General features: G+C 36.8%; 1 protein-coding gene across 4 annotated transcripts in view; it reads right to left on the reverse strand.

Annotated features, from left to right (window-relative positions):
* The window catches only part of Adamtsl1 (ADAMTS like 1), a 905,649-nt gene that overhangs the window by 154,949 nt on the left and 732,415 nt on the right, over positions 1-18,285 (reverse strand). For all 4 annotated transcript variants that reach the window (XM_048783907.1, XM_048783906.1, XM_048783909.1 and 1 more), the window contains one exon: positions 4,831-5,132. In XM_048783907.1, the coding sequence (XP_048639864.1) occupies positions 4,831-5,132 (302 nt within the window). The remainder of the gene's footprint in view (positions 1-4,830; positions 5,133-18,285) is intronic.

Consider the following 18,285-nt stretch of genomic DNA (forward strand, 5'->3'; position numbering starts at 1 on the left):
ATTGCGCCCTTAGCATTGCCTGAGAGCATTATCATTTAAAAATACTAAGAGGCTGTCATATCTGTTTCCCTAGAGATCTTCAGAAATAACCTAGACATGTGTCTGGAATCATTTCAGCAGAGTTCAGTTTAAGAGACAAGACATTCTTGCTAATTTGCTATCATTCATACACAGTTATATATATATATAAAGATACCTACATCTAAAGATTATCTACCTATAATTAGATATTTATATATATGGTTATAACATAGTCTCACTATCCATGTAGTTATTTATGTACATACTTGATCTCTTTTTATCTTCTGCATTTCTTCATCCAATGGTAGCAAACATAACACAAACTGTCCCAATGCTTGTTAGCTCTATCACTGTCCTTCCCCTTTCACGCCCTAGGTTTCTCTGAGCCAATCTCATCCCATCAACAGGATAATGCTTCCTAAATTGATGTTAAATTGATCTAGGTTGCTCAGCAACACCATCTTTTAAAAATTGGCATTTTAAAGCCAGGATCCAAATCAACTTACTTTTTTTTTTCTAAGTCTGATAAATCAAACATGTTTTTGGTCTCAATCATAGGATTTATCTGTGGCCACGATGGGATCTTTGCATTTTCTTTCTTCTATGTTTTTATCACTTCAAAATTTAATTGGATCCTTGTTTGATGCCTACCACCCACCACAAAAAAATTTAATTTGCCTATGTGATGGCCCTTTCAAGGTGGAGAATTTGAGATTCGCACTAGATATTCAAATTACTCCACCATATTCTGTAATGCTGACAGTATGATGATTTCTATGAGTGAACCATTTGGAATTCATGGTATGATGATGCAGCAAAACAGCTCCCAAGAAACTGTTGATATCATCACTTATTTCCCACTGGATCCTTTTGGTATCAAGGTCAGGATGATCAGCCACTGAATATAGCTGACTATTCCATATAGAATCTAGAGCTGTGGTTATGCTAAAAATGAAGTTTTCTATTCATTTGCTTACTTGGTAGTGTTTAAGAAATTTGAAATGCTGCTCTAAAATAAGATATAGTTTGACTTTATTCAGCCATGGCAGGAAGGGACCACGGGGCTTGACACATACCTGCTATTGGAATGAAGTGTGTGAGGGATGGGCTGTTTCCATCCACTTGATGGACTCTTTAGCTATAGAATTTAGGTTCTTCTAAGACTGCAAGGGATGGGGGTAAGAGCTAAGTTTCCAAAAGGGCATCAGTAATCTCCTCTCTTTGCTATGTAAAACACAAACCTACATTATTGAAAACCATTAATCATAGTTACAGATAAAGATCACCATGGGGTGGCTAAGTGCTGAGATTAGGAAGCATTCCAGAGTTACTAAATTCTAATCCAAGGTATTATAAAACAATGTACTAGGCCCCTGCAACACTGTGCTTTAAATCTCTTGCCACAGGCCAGCTGTCTCTGCATTCTTAGGTGGGGCCTGAAGTGTGGGGAAACCCACGACAGAAGTTCTGTCATAATTAAGGAGTATCTGGGACCAGTTTTTTTTGTTTTAAAATCAATACATAGTAAATTTTTGTAGGATGAAAAAATATGACAGGTAAAGAGCAGGGTATTCTAAGCAAGTAGACTGTTAAGGCAAATGGGAACTTTGAGGGCAGGAGCCTGGAGTAAAGGAGCTGCCCTGGAAAGAGGAGCTCACCTTTGGGTTCACCCATACCTGGCATAGGAGAGACAGGCAAGGATGGGAGAGGTTAGCTCAGTAAGTTTGTGTTCTTTCCAGAAGGGTTAACATATGCCTTGAAACGGAAACTTTTAACTGAACAGAGAACCCATGTGTAAATACAGTTCCTTACAACTCTGGGCTTTCCTTTCTTTCTTCCTTTCTCTCCTTTTCTTCCACTTTTATTTTATTGGTGCATTATAGTTGTACATGATGGTGGGATTTGTTGTTACATATTTGTACATGCACACAACATGGGTTTTCCTTTCTTGACAAGCCAAAGGAAAGAGGAGCCACAGGTACAAGTTTCCACCTTCCATTTTTACTAAGGTCAGTTTCAAGTTTTCCCCCAGATAGATTTAAATTTGAGTTTCAGCATCTAGGAGTTCAACTCAGCTGCTCAGATTCAAAACTGCTGTCCTTGACCACACCTATCAATTCACTTGTGGGAAATTAAAATATAAAAAAGAGATAATAGTAGGACAAAGGAACAGATCTGAGCAGGTTAGGCTCACTTTCAGTTTTCCAGAAAATGGGATTTTTCTGTGTTTATATCTCCAGAACTGCATAATTGTTACATGATATTTGATATTTGATGACAGCTTAGCAAACACATTACTAACTAGTTCCTTCCGGTTACTACTTCTTCTAGGTGAAAGGTGACTTTTGTGTCTAGCCAATTTCATCTCTTTGAGATTTCAGAAACAATACGATTAGCCTGACTGGCTGTATAACCCAAAAGTGATTTAATATCTATTTGTTAATCCTGTACAGGGTCGGTTTCAGCAAGAATGATTTAAGAATATATTTAATCTTGTGGGTTATACTTTGGTGAAAGATCAAAATTGATAATACAATAAAAACTTACTGCTAAACAATGGCTTGAAAATACATGACCCATATATTGAACTAATTTGTTAGTGCATATGGGCATTGTATAAGACCATTTAACCCAATTACATTTTCACCACTTTGGAATTTTCAACTCTTAACATTTCAGGTGTAAATATATTACCTTGGCACAGTGTTGTAACTGTAGGTAAGTGTGATCAATTGATGACAATTAAAGACCTAAGGAATTTTAGTAACTTTACCCTTCCTTAGATGTAAAGGATGTATAATTTTTGTTATACAAAGACACTCAGATCCTACAGGTAGAGATCAATTGTGTATCCAACATTTGAATCTTATTTCTAAATCAAATTCTTCTGAAAACACTTAAAATTAATACATTCCACTCTGGACTTTCCGTTTTAAACCCCTGGTTGGTCAGTAGAATGGATTGACTCTTAAAGATAAAGGCATCCAGTTATTTATATATTCCATTACTGCATCTATTTTTTCCACCTGCTCATAAAGTTCCAGGCTTGACTTGTAACCGAGAGCCATAACAGAGAGACCATAAATACTTTTTTTTTTCAAAGCACATTTGTTTTTGACTAGAAATAATGATCATTCAATTCAGGTGATCTTGGAAATTGGGGCTAAAAACACAACCATCTGAACTCTGAGTCATTGCTCAGAGTAGAAAGGAACAACTGCAGCCACTCCTTTGGGCCAGGGCCACAGCTCTTCCCCCTGACTCTCAGCTCTGCTGGGGCTCACAGATCACCAAAGCTTATAAAACACACTACTCTCTCATTAGGCATAGAAGAAAAAATGTCCTGAAAATGAGTGGAAGGATGGCACGTGAAAACAGTTAGATCAGCTGAGTTCCGAGAAACTGTCTCCCAGAATTTTTTGGAAGAATTTAGGTTTTAAGATACCAGGGATTTCCATTAAATCACTCTATAATTCCAGGGTTGGAAACTGGAAGATCAGAAACAAACAAGAACTTCAGGGTCAGAACTACTAAAAGTTTAAAAAGACCTGCTGGATTAAATGGATTCTTTGCTGGTACTTATTCCATTATTCATTCCTTTAGAAGAGTTTCTCAAATGTCATGGTTTAGAAAACAGTTTTGGGAAATAATTTGCATACTTTATTTCACCAGCAAAGGAAGAAATTTGCTGGGAATGTGGAATCTCAACATGTCCAAAGGGGTTACCGATGACCAGCAAGAGGGATGTGACAGGACATCAGTGGCACTTCCTAACCTATCAAAATCTCTCTTGGGAGTAGGTGCAAGACAGTGAGTGATAATATGAATTTAAGGCAGTTTCAACAGTGGTGAGAAAGATCATGATCTTAAAGAATTGATTTTCTGTCACAATCCTGTTTATAACACCTGAAACAAAAAATTACTGAAGACATAAGCTAATCAGTTTGGTTTAATATTTACAATGTATTGTAATATTATAATGTATACATATATTGAAACATCTAGGTACCCATAAATGAGTGGTTAATTAAGTAATTTTAAAAAAATCACTATGTAAGCTACTTGTATGTCACCATAGAGTATACTCAAGAGAACCAGATGAATGTACCTGGAAATGTTGGCCATTAGTTGAATAATATTTATAATAAGAAAGCTTTAGGAATTCTGTACATGCTTGAAGTGTGGTAGCATGTAAAGATTGTAGACAGAGAGCAGCAGCTTTGGCCTAGTCCCAGCTCTGTCACTCACTAGCTGTGAGGTCTTGAACAAGTCACTTCGCTCTTTTGCATATCATTGCACAATGGAGTGGGGTTTGGCTTTGATCATTAAAATCTTTTCCAGCTCCAGGTATGCACTGTGCTGGATAATCTTTACACTGCCTTTCCCTTTCTTTGGAAAACCAGCTGAGTAAATTGTAAGGACCCTAACCTGTTCTTGAGAACAGCAGAGTGTGGTAGTGTACTTTGGGTATTAATTCACACACACCACACACACACACACACACACACATACGGAAGCAAGAGCTCACATAAACAAGTCAATATTGAGTACAAAACATCAGAATGACAACTGAAAGCAAAGGCGTTAGTTGTTGGCCACTCACAGCTGACAGCCTGGGGCCACTCAGCAGACACAGAAATCAAATCTATTCATTCGATTTACACTTGCTTTACCTTTAGAATGGCTGCCTCCCTTTCTGCCCCTGCTAATCATTCTTGATATAGAGGCAATCACATGACACAGTTGCATGCAGGGAAAGAAGAGACAGAAAAAAGATGGGGGTGTCTGAGCCAGGGGCTCTCTCCTTACCTCCTCCACATGACTCGGAGCACTTGGTGAACCCTTCATACTCCCAGTCATACAGCTCATCCAGTTCCTGCAAGCCACCCAAGAGCCCATCTGTGGAGTCCGGGCTAAACTCAGGAATTTCCCCATTGCACGGTCCTGCATAACAGGCACGCTGGGATGCTGGCTTGGGCCCTTCGCACTCATCCACCGGCAGGTCAGCCACGGACTGAGAGAAAGACAGGAGCACTTGGCACTTGACTACTCGCACCTGGGTCCCCATACCACAAGTGACTGTGCAGGCCGACCAGGCCTCTGGGATGAACCTGCAGTCGGCAAGCAAACAAGGGGACAGGATAAGAAGCGCAAGGCAGTAGAGAGCTGGGGTTGTGAGGGGATGCATGGCACCTGCTTCTGCTGCCCAGAGCTGGCTCAGGATGTGCCCAGAGCTCCTCCACCCTGTCCTGTGATGGGAGCTTCAGTTTAGTTCATGAGCTCACTGGCTACTGATTCTGGATTGCTTGCTTCATGTCATGTGAACTCCCAGCTGCAAGACATTCCTGCCACAGACCACCTGCTTACTCAGGGCTCTGCACCCACAGTGGTAGCTCTTCAGAGCAGGGAATTGGTGATTCCTTTCCTCGCTCTAAATCCCAACACTTGTGCCTCTTGCATGATACTGGCTATTCTTAAAGCAGACTAACACTGATACTAAAAACTATTACAGAATAAGCTCTGGGAGATATTTAAGGAAGATTTTTTTTTTTTTAAGCCTGGATCTCATATTCTGTAACTTTCTTTGCTTTTTACTCAATGTGCTTCTTAAGATTTATTTATATTTATAAAAAAGAGGTTTTTTTTTTTTTTTGTAAGTTTCCAAGAATGGTGCAGGTTTCTTCCTCACACATTCTTTGAATTAGTCTGAACTCCAATTCTTTTTATATCATAGTGAAAAGCCATGCTACAAATTTAAATCCACAGGCATGTGTCAGTAAATGAGAGGTTCTGCATTCATATCAGTTTGCTCAACGTCTTCCTCCCTCCACCCTGAAAGAAGCTACACCAGGAAGAATTTGGTTTTTCTCTGAGTTCTACAGAATGTAGGAAAATATCTAAATTAAAAAAAAAAGTTTTTCCTCCCCATTAATCAACCATGGCCATAACTGTAATGACCTTGAGAGGGACCTATGGGGGAAAAAACCCAGAGGGAATCACTAACTTTTCCAAAAAGTTAGTAAAATAATCTGAGGAAAAAAACTATGGAATTTTTTTTCCCTCATGATTCTAATGCTTTTGCACAGGGAGTCATGCTGGGAAGGCATGCAAACCTGGCTTCTTAACCTTGACTTTGGCCAAAAAGAAAAGACTGATAACACAGTTACGGCATTAAATCCTAACAAGTGCAAATGGTTTATATCTAGTTCAGGAAAACTGAACTTCTAACAGCAAACCCGTGCAACTTTTCATACTGGAAAGAATATAACAAAGATGTTTGCTGGCCTAAGCCTGGGCTTTATGTGCAACAGAGGTGGTCTGGCTGGGAGAGCCAGCCTTTCCTAAAGCATACATGCTGCCCTGAAGCCCAGCAAGAGACCTTTCAGGAAGGACTTGACCCTAGCTACCTTTGAAGAGGAATACACTAGGAGAGAACAAAGGTTATCATGGCCTGTCAGAAGGGTGGGTGAGGATGGGATGGCCACCCAGAACTGTTCCTAAGAAATTGTCATCACAATTTCACCTCCCCCCTCTGTTTTTGACTTCTTTATCTTCTGGTATGTAGAGATCTTGGGGCAGGGAAATAGTACCCTAAAAGACTAAAAAGTCTTTTCTCCTTAGGTAATGCTACCTGTAGGAGCTTGTTGGAAATATAAAATCAAAATCTGAAAACCATTTTAAATCTTTTATTTGCAGGGGTTGGGGTTGTGCTCAGTGTAGAGTGCATGTGTGAGGCTCTGGGTTCAATCCTCAGCACCACATAAAAATAAATAAAATAAAGGTATCGTGTCTATCTGCCAAAAGCAACAACAACAACAACAACAACAAAAATCTCTTATTGCACATTTATTCTGAATATGCCTGATTCCTGGAACAAGAGATACACAAATACATGAGCACTGATTTTATAACACTGGTGTAGACATGAAGGTTCACATTTAGCTATTCCATACATAAGACAAATGACTTGCCTGACAACTTTAATGACAGTGTAACGAATAGTGCTTCTTTAATAATGTAGTACCAACTTTTGTTTTTATATAGAAAACAATTGCACCTTATTAATTTTTCCAACAATAAAAAATATTGTTTTATCACTTGTAATAGCCCTCCTCAATGACCAACAGAACAAGGGTCAGCAGACCTTTCCTGTAAAGAGCCATACAAAAAATAACTTCGATTATTTTGGCCATGCAGTTTCCATTGCAAGGACTGTTGAATGAAAGAATCACACAAGTGAGCAGGGGTTAACTTCCAATAAAGCTTTACTTATCAGACTGGGGCAGGCACGAGGGATGATGGAAGGGTCTGGATCCAGTCTGTGGGTTGTAGTTTCCCTGCTACAGAATAAAACGTTTGGTAGGGATGCCACACACATTGAGATTCATAGGTAATCCCCAAACTTGTGTTAGGTCTTAGGGTTCTTCTCTTTTTACATATATATATATGTTTATAAAATTATAAGTAATTAACTTTATATGTTTGTGCTTTATGTTCCAAAGCAAGTCCCGGATGAAATCTAGAACCTAGATGAAATCTAAAATGCAAATTGATGTGCAAACTGCACCCTCAGCTCCCCTTGTCTACAATATGAATGATTTTGCATTTGCTCTCTTTCCAGAACCAGGATGATACACTAAAAGCACACAAAGTAGAAAAAAAAAACAAAAACCTGCTACTGAAGTCTCATGCACTTATTATAGTAGATGAAATGTTAATTTTAAAGCAATACATTTAAGACATATATCTTATATATTTCACATGTACATACATATGTGTGTGTATATAAAATGTATACATGCCTGTATGTGTATCTATGTGTGTGTGTGCAGTTTGACTTTGTGGACATTTAGGGTTAATAGCAAAAAAACAATAAACATCTGCTTTATGTTTCCCAAATGAGAGTCTTATCAAATGTAAAACAGCTTCACTGGCATTTTGCCCAACCCATTATCTGTAGGTCTTTGTCAGGTTCACACCAATTAAACACAATTTGGTTTTTAAGTGGTGCTGTCTTTTGGCAGTCATCTTAATTTCTCTAGTGCGTACACTGTATGATATAATATATTCTCTCTTGTTGAGGGCAGGAGATTATATTTCAAAAGAAAAATATCTGATAGTGCAAATGGCTAAATGAATAATAACTGCTTTTCTTATAAAGCTTTCCCCCATGTCCCTAGGTCTCCCAACTCTCTATTTACTATCTTGAGTTTTCTGCCCACAAGTGGGAGGGAGCAAGGTCAGTGAGAGGGCAGGCAAGTTAGAAGGCTTAAATGTAACTTTCAGAAGTCTCATCTTGAATAGCACTTGCTGGGCTAGAACCTTTAATGTGGATCATATAAAACGGAATGCAATCATTTTTGTTTTGTTTTCTTAAATCAGTATATTAATCATTTTGATGTAAAAATATACAATAAGAAGACTCTTATTACTGAAGTTCAATTTGGGTAATTTAAAAGTTCTTTCTGCTAGCAGTTTTACTGCCAGATGAATAAAAACTGGTCAAGTGAGTTCTTTAAAAAATGGGTAGAAGCATTAGAAGGGATGATATTATTTTGACATTTAGTTTTCCCATCTCTAGGAAGTTAACAAAAAAAGACACACCTGGCAAATGAATAATCTATGTTTTGATCTGGTCATCTACATGCAAGCTTAATTATTCATTCCATAAACAAAAAGCTTATGATTTACTCAGTCATTACCATAGTCCCATTTATGAAACAGAAAACAGTATTACTTAGTCATTACCATAGTCCCATTTATGAAACAGAAAACAGTAACAATCAAATTCACTTATAAAATTCCTAAGTGGTTTATTAGTAGCTATTATTGAGTCAGAAGCATTCAATAAAATGATAAAAACCAATTACTTTGTTTAAAAAATGCTAAATAATTGTGGCTCAGTGGTAGAGTGCTTGCCTGGCATGTGTGAGGCCCTGAGTTCAATCCTCAGCACTGCATGTAAAAAATAAATAAATAAAAGATCCATTGGCAATTAGAAAAAAATATTTTAAAACATGCTAAATAGAAACAAGGTACTCTTAGTTAATTAGTCTCAAGTCACCACAGATAATAGCCAGAGCTCGAGGCTCTTAGATACATGGTCTGTAATTAACAATTAACTTTCCCCTTTTCTCTCATTACTTTCCTCCCTTTTGCTTTCCCATATATCTGTTTGAAAAAAAAATTGGGGGCGGGGTTGTTATACAAAATCAGAATAGCTTAGCAGGTGTGTTATTTTGATGCATGACAGTCTCAGTCTCATGCTCTAGTTTCAAAATGGAAATTAAAATTTGCAGGGAATCAGATTAGAAATACTGGATTTTGATAATTTTCAGTCGTATTAAATTTTTGAACCTGTGAATCTAGAGTAGAAAGAAGTCTAGATGATTTCTTGAGTAAAAAGAAATCTAGATGATTTCTTTTTACTTTTGGTGTATGTTTATGTATGAAAGTGGGGGCATGATAGTACAGTGAGGAAAGAGGAGGAATAAATTGTGAAAAACTTTAAAATGGACCCAAAAGATTACTATCCTGTTCAGTGCATCCTTCCTAGTTATCTTAGCCTTTCATTGATTTTGAGCTATTTTTATCATTTATAGTTGTAGAACACTGATAATACAAATGATTCATGCTCATAAAAATGTGGATTAACTGTGTTTACCTGGAACACAGTTGATTGTCGCTCTGCAGATAGACCCATTTTGCATCTATTTCAAAATTCATTTTAGCATTCCTATTTACCTAAATATACACGATCTTAAAAAATTTCCTTTGAATTGGTTTTAACATCTTACTGTTTCCTTCATTAGTCAATGAATCACAGTAATCTCTCTTATTTTAGGTTTCACTTTCCACAGTTTCAGTTAGCCATAGTCAACTATGGTTCAACAATATTACATAGAATGTTCTGAAATAAATAATTTATAAAATTTAAACAACTTTTTATTAGAGCATACTAGTATAATTTTTCTATTTCATTATGAAGTTATTGTTGTGACTCTGACCACAATTTATAAATTAAGCTTTATCACATAGGTATGTAAGTATATCTATCTATCTATCTATCTATCTATCTATCTATTTAGGATTCAGTATTATACTTTTAGACATTCACTGGGGATCTTAGAATGTATCCCTGTGGATAATGCGGGACTACTAAAAGTAAGAATTTTGACAAATGTTCATTTAATATTTGCATGAAGAATTATGGGTTTTCCCCTTTTGAAAATTTTATTAACTAGGGGCCACAGAGGAAATAAGAAAATATGATATTATATAAATAATTCTATGATGAATTGAGCAAAAAATCTTTTACACAACTTATCATTTGGGGTTAAAAAAGTTATGATCTTTGTTGATAAAAATATGTTGTTCCATAGTGCCTTATTTTACTTTTAAAGCCAATCTTATTTTTTCTTAACCTTTTAAGTCTGAACAGTTGGTTCTTCTGATTCTGGGCAATTGCTGAAACTATAACAGAGCAAAATCTTTGGGATGCGGCAGTTACTTTAACTCAAGAGGGGCAGATTAGCATTTGAAGAGGCATTTGGATACCTAGGAAAACAGTGCTGCTGTAGGAGAAAAGAAACTTGAAAAGGGAAGGGAAATTCTTCTGGCTACCTCTCCCTTCACTTGCTTCCCACTTGCATATGCAATCAGAAAATCTCAGAACATTTTCATTCTTTAATATCTGTCAATTAAATTAAAAGGGAAAACTTCAAAAAAATCTTTCAGAATAAGTAAACAAAAAAACCTTTGGAATGCTACAAAGGGAAAGCAACTCTTCAACTGAATCACTTTAGAAATTTTCAAAATTACTTGTAAAATCCATAATTCTTAGGCAACTTTAAAAATCATTATTTAAAAGGACAGCTGGAGCATTAAGGTTTTAGGACAATATCTACTCAAAATATCATTCTACATCCCCTTAGGACCATTTCTGAATCATTCTAAATAAATGACAATCTAACTTATTATGAAAGGTCTTCAGCTGAGGATACTTGATCTGAATGTGGAATTATGCAATATTTCCCAATTGCTATTTGCACCTCTCTGGAGCTGCAAATAATTTATACTAGTTATGCAACTCATTGAGGTCTCCAAGCAAAATTCTTTATAGGTGTCCAGGACACCACTCCACAAAAACCTCTGAGAGCACCACTTCTTTTCATAGGTTCCTTAAATGCTTAAGCACCATGCCTAGTCTGTGAGGATCTTTGCCACTGCAAAGTAACCCAGTAATACAACCAAGAACAGAATGACCCTAGAAATTAAAATAGCAAATGACAATTTTGATAAAGTCACCAATACAACTATTTGAAAAGAAAAAAACAAAAATCAGTGACTGCCTTTGTCTAATGCCACTATGCAGTAATATCTTGAGGGAAGGAACGAATTAAAAAATGCATAGGACGGTATTGGAAGAGCTATATTTAGAGGCATTCTCCACATAGCAGACTTCATTTTCTCATGATAATTATGACATTCATTTTGGGTTCTTTGAGAGACAGCTGGCCTCTCTGCAAGAATGCCTCAATGTCCCTCTTGCAGAAAATGTTTAATGCTAGAAGTAGGAGAAGAAAAGCTGACTGTATCAAAGAGCACATTTTCCTTTCAAAGAGACTTTACACTACAAGGCAATGTTGAGGGGAATAAGTTTGGTGAAAGTTGCAATGAGACCAGAGATGACTGAACTTTCTTAAGTCCTGGAAGCGCAGATATTTGAGTACTTTGTTAAAGTCATCCTACAGTTTCTGCCTGTCTTCCTCTGATCTGGTTCAGACAAGATAGGAGGGACCTGTTAACCGTGAAGAGTCTGCACATTTTTAACAGTAAGAGAAAAGCCAGCAGTAAAATAATAATCAGCTTCTAAGAATATCAGCTTCATATTCTCTGCTATTCCCAGCCAATCAAATCTACCATGTTCCAGTGGCATTTGACACACTTGATCATAGCTTCCTTCTCGAAGGACTTTCTCCTCCTGAATTACTTGACATCATACTCTTCTTCTCCAGTCACTTCCTTTTCTAGGTCTGTCTTCTGTTCTCAAACTCTAAATATTGCCATGAGCCGGGACTCCGTTTTGCACTGCCTTTCAATGCATTTGTCAAGGATTCTCAGTTTCAAATACCATCAATGTACAAGAAATTTCTAAGTATTTAACCTCAGAACATTTTCCTTTGAAAAAGAATAAATACTAATTAGTCTACTTATCAAAAATGTAGTGCTTCTAAGGTGCCCAGAACTATTCTAAGGACTTTACAAATCAAAGTTGTTGAATCCTAATGAGACAAGGGCTGTTATTATCCTCACTTGGTACACAGACCAGGAAATTGAAGTGCAAGCCACAGGGCTGCTGAGGTTTCACACTCTCTACTACGAATTGCTACCTCTTCTTGCCATTTTCACTTTTATGTTTCAAAGTCATCTTCAACTTAAAATATTCAAAAGAGAACTCTTGATTTACTCCCTCAGCAACCCTGCATCTTCCTATCTTCTCCATCACAGCAAATGTTTCCTTCCACTGGCTCAAGTAAAAAATCAAGAGTTATTCCTGAACCCTGGATTTCCCTCACTCCTCACTTCCAAGTGATTGCCAAAGTCCATCAGTTCTTTCTTGAGAATATATCTTAACCTCATTTACTTCTCTCCATCTCCAATGCCACCACCTATCATTGATATAACAATGATAATAATAACTAACAATTATACTTATTGTTTTATGTATTTCACATGTATTACTCATTATATATATACACACAGACATATAACATATATATCTATGTAACATTAATCTATGTATGTATATATGTAATAGTGTGTATATATGGATATATGTGTATACGCATACATATATAATATTGATGGGAGATGGGTACTATTAGACACACTATGAAATAGACAAAAGATATTTCTGGCTGTCTTTTCAATAAATGTCAGCTTTGTCTGGTTCTCTTCTAAGGGTGGTCTAATTCTCTGAAGTATGAGGCTAAGATTGTCTTTGGTTAATCTCTTTTGCAACTTCATAGATAAGGACGTTTCCTTGTAGACAGCTGTTGATGTTACAGATGTTTCTTGTCCATAATGATAGAAATTTTTTCCTGTTTATGTCAATGCAAATGATTTCGTCTGTTGGAAAATATAAACTTTTCTAAATTCAGTTCTCATTTAAACTAGCCTTAGTGTCTTAACTAGTCTAATGAATAATTCATGAGGAAAATAAAATTTTTGACGTGTCCATTTTATATTTGCATGAGAGTTATGGTTTCATCTTTTGGAAAACTGTATCTGATGGTATGATGTTAATTTCAATATTTGATAAGATTGAGACCTGCAGATTTCCAAGGTCACACTGCTCAGTAAATGGCAGAGGCACGATCCAAACTGGTGGTGGTTGCTCCTCCATTCACACTCTCCACCTGTCCTGGCCCTGTGCCTTGCTTTGCCGTGTCACCTAGTACCACTGAGCCAATGCTATCTCCAATAGCCACTAATCTGTCTTCTTCCTATGTTACCCTTTGCCAGTCTGTTCTTCATAGTGTAGTCAGGGGGATTTTAAAATGGAAAGCTTTTAATTGTTTCCTGCTGTGCCCAGAAAAAAAAGAACCATTCTCCATCTTCATCTTCTACTATTCTCCCCTACTTACTACCTTCCAGCCACAACTACCTTCTTTCACTTCATCAAAAGTGTGTAGTTCTTTCCTGGCTCAATATTTGGGCATATGTGGGTCATTCCCTGCAGGGCCCTCTTCCCTGGTCTTGGTTTAGAGTAACTTCCATTCATCCTCAGGCCTCAGCTTGTGTGTCCCTTCTCAGAAAGGACTTTCCCAGTCCCTAGACATATTGGGTTCCTGTTAGACTCTCTGAGAGTACCTCTTCATTTTCTGAAAACATTACCACTCTTTGATAATTATTGTGTGATCTCTATGCAATAAGCATCTCACTGTAAAGGCAGAACTTTATATAAGTGCTTGATAAAAATTTTTTTTCAATGAATTCTAATTAGGAAACTAAGAATTTCTATGATAAGTGACTTGGTATTGAGCTTGTTCTTGGGCTCCAAATCTGAAACTAATCTAGAAAAAGGGACAATAGACTAAAAATCTGTTAAGAAATCAAATTATACTTCTTTGTTTCAGACATTGGCATGAGGAAACAAAACCCCTTTTTGTTGTTGAAGTTTATTATGGTCTTTTAAAGCTTTCATACCCAAATTTAGTGGCTATAATAGATATTTATTTACATTTCTTATAGGTATAATTGGGAAGTATGTGCTGGTCTCATTTTATCTTGATGGGTTGTTGGGTACTCAGGTAGTTTGGGGCAAGTTTAAGTTCTGTGCCTATCATAATTTACTAAAATCCCAATAGAAATGCTATTTTATAGAAGAAAGGATTTTTAGACAAATGCTGACCTAAGTAATCTGTACATGACTCCAGTCAGACATTGTCTTATCTTACCACTAGCTACTCAACTGAAAAGCTCTGGAACATTTTGGAGTTGTTTCTAGGTTAAAGGGACTCACAAGTGCTCTCACCTTTTTATCTACTCTTTAAAATTTAACATATACAAAGTTTTTGGAAAAAAGGAAAATAGACTCTTTAATTGCCTCTAGCAGATACAGATGGAGCCAAATGACTCTTCACAAATGAAACATAAGGGGATTTGTTTGACCATCTTTATTTCCCTGTGCTTTTCTAACCTTTCCAGAACAGGACATGATTTGAAAGTTTGCTTTTCCTTGAGGGTAGCCTATTTAAAAGGACATGTCCCAGAGGGACTCAGATGCCATTAGAACTGACATCCTATCAGTACATTTACAGTTCTCCGTTTGATGCCATATTATTTCTAAAATATTTGCATATTTTAAATCCAGATTATTTCCCTAACTTTGATGAAAATCAGAAGTATTATAAACTCCAATACTTTTCATGAATCATTTCTTCTTCATACAGAGTGAAATTAGTTTATCTTGCAATTTTGTAATGGTTTCATTCCCTTAATTCAACAAGTTTGGCAAAGCTTTCCAATGAAAAGTTCAGTTCATTAAAAATGACCTTAATGGACTTAACATATATTGGTGGTGACAAGGTCCATACTTTATTTTGGCACACAAGGATCCCATTAATTTGTCTTTGTCACTCTCTAGGGCTCAGCTGAGCAACAGTTCAGATTTAGCTTTCTGAAAGTAGCTATGGAATGAGCAACAGTGGTAATGGTGGGAGGGGCTGACAAATTTAGAACTTCTTGGATGGTAATACAGGCTTTTCTAGTGCCTACATAAAAATGGCTCTGTCTGCTCGCTTGAGTTTATTACTGACTGTGCTGTCTCTGTGCATGCTGGGAGCAATCTATGGGGATCAAATGTATTTAACCCAGAGTTGAAGGAGGTTGCTTTTCCACCTAAGCAGTTTCTGCACTTTCCTCACTCACATTTGCAATTTTCCAAAAATCTCTTTTTTATCCAAATAAAGACAACTAATCATTGTCCCTTAGAATAAAGTCTGGGCTAAATTAAAAGTGTGATGTTTATTAGTCAAGCTCTTCCAAGGGCTTCAGTAGCCTAGAAGAGAGGTAGTGAGATGGTATTAGCTGAGAACCATTAGCTGAGCTTTGGGTTAAATAGTGTGGTCCTTGCTTGAATGCCATTAGAGACACGATGTGTAAGATGGTTACATACAATATCAGCCTCAGCTTCTCACATTGAGTATTATTCATTTTAACTGCCTTAGAGATTCCCTGGAAGATAATGATGCTAGAAAAGCCTAATCATAACAGCCATTCGTGCTTATGTAGCACTAGCTGCAGACCAGGGGCTTCACATATATTAACTCAATTCTCACAGAAACTATGGGAAATAGAGACTATTATTATGCTCATTTCACAAAAGAGGAAATTGAGGCCTGTGAAGTAAAGTGACTTGCTAATGGGGACCTGGGATTCACACACAGTGGTCTGTCACTGGAACTCACACTAAACCACTGTGCACACAGCTGTTCTGCATGGAGGGATGATCAATAAGTTGAGTTTTTACTTTGATCCTGGCAGGGCTATATCCTCGTTGGGGGTGTACAAATCATAGTCTCACTCTTTGCCAATTTACATAGTTGGCAGCTTGATGTATCTAAAAAAAATCACTTTAGGAAATAATCTGTGGTTTCTGTAGACTGTTTTCAACATATAGGTAGGAATCACAGAGAAACAAACAGTGGTATAAAATATCTGATTTTTTATTATGTAGGAAGATCCAATAATCTTTCCTCATGTACTAGTTTTGGAGTCAAAGCCAGTTTCAAATAAACCCTGTCATCTGCTAAATACTAGTTCACATCATCATGTTCCCCTCAAACTCATTCAGTATGTGTATTCCACTCTTCTTTCACTTATTTATTTTATTTGTTCATTGCCACATACTAGCTTAACTATTCTATATTTTGTCTCAGAGATAGATGCAATTCCAAAATATGGTGGTAGAGAACTTGGGAATTCAATTAGTCTCTTATACTCCATTTAAAATCAACAACATTCTCACGCTGTGCGTGCCCTAGAGTCAGATGACATTTCTGAAAACAGCTAGCTCATTTGCTCCATCTGCAAATGATCAATACTCAAGATTTAGGTCACCATCCTGTTGTTTCAATGGTAAGAAAGCACTAAAGATTTCTTTGAGGGCAAAGAGTACTGTGTTACTTTTGTAATACTTGCCACAGTATCATAACACTGAGTAGGTGATTTATCAGTGAATTTATGTCTAAAAAATTAATAGGTCCAGTGCCTCTCCAAACATCTAAAGTACATAATTAGCCAGAGAATTTATACTAAATGCTCTGTTTGCTGTTTCAGAGAATATAAAGAATGAGAATGATTTCTATAGATGGGGAGGAGGCTAGGAAATCAGGAACTGGAAGTGAGAGGCAAGACTGCTCAAAAAGAGGCCAAGACTCTTGAGGATAAGAGCTGATTCTATCTGGCCAGCAGGAGGCCTTCATTCTACTCTGTGACAATTCTTGAACTTGAATGCATTTGTGATTTTTTTTTTTGTCTTATAGTTCCTATGCTCAAATCTGTGCTGCTGGAACATCTTTTTTGTGGGTTTAATGATCTGAAAACACAATTTAAATTTCTTGATCATAAATGGCTCTCCATTCTCAAGACATTTGTTTCTATGCATATATGAGATATTCCTTGTTATTTTCCATTTTGAGAGACTCATGGACAGAATGTTATTCGGGTAACTTATATTAAGAATATGAACAGCAACACTAACTGGATTCATTACTGATGTTTGATCCCCTTCATGTTCTTTGGGGGAAATACAAATGTATGTCACACAGTTAATATTTCTAGCCATTTAAAAAAAATATGAATTCACATTCTTAATCAGTGAGTTAAGCCATCAACATTCTCAGACAATTTACAAGGTATAAATATGAACTAATGTAAACATATAATTAAATATTGTACATTTAAATACTATTTTCAGCAAGGAAAACAGAGTATTTAATGACTATAAGATCACTATGATGACTCTCATTTGTCCTTCTCTCTGTATCTAAATCCTAGTGGATTCTGTTCACAGAGATACATGACAGAAACTTCCCTTTGCTTCTCATTGCATCAGCCCATTGCCAACCTGATGCCATCTGGCATCCAGATATTACTGCTGCCTTCTGCTTGCTTTACTTTTCGCCTTCTTCCTTCTTTTTTCTTCTTTTCTCCTTCTTCTTCCTGGCTTATACCAAGGTTTTGGCAATATAATTAAGGCCTGAATATTATGTTGAAGTTCCCAAATGATTTCTTAACCATGCAAATCTGTTGACTGAAAATCAAGACTGCTCAAAATGCAAGATCATGGCACAAGGACTACTCAATCTTACCTTTGAGAGGATGGCATCTGTAAGGCTGTCTATCTGGTGAATGCCAGCTATTTGATGAGGGGATATCTGGTTAAAATGGCTGTGTTGGCTACATAGTACCCAACACGACTGCTATATGCTATTGCTTATTCTGAACTATTGAAGAACTCCAGCAACTGAAATATATCTGGAAAGAACCTGACTTCCTTAGTGCCCAGTTAGTCCTCACTTCCTCTAACTAGGATGTGCTGCTTTATCTACTAACTGGAAAGAGAAAGGCAGAGTACCTGAAGTGTCCAGGTAATATCTTTTTCCTAGGACTGTCTCTCTTACCAAATTATCCTCCGTGGCATCTGGTGGTGTGTTAGTGGCCTGAAGGAGTTAGGAAATGAGTAATTTCCTTCCT

This window comes from Marmota marmota, unplaced genomic scaffold (assembly GCF_001458135.2).
Source record: "Marmota marmota marmota unplaced genomic scaffold, marMar, whole genome shotgun sequence".
Classification (NCBI taxonomy): Eukaryota; Metazoa; Chordata; class Mammalia; order Rodentia; family Sciuridae; genus Marmota; species Marmota marmota.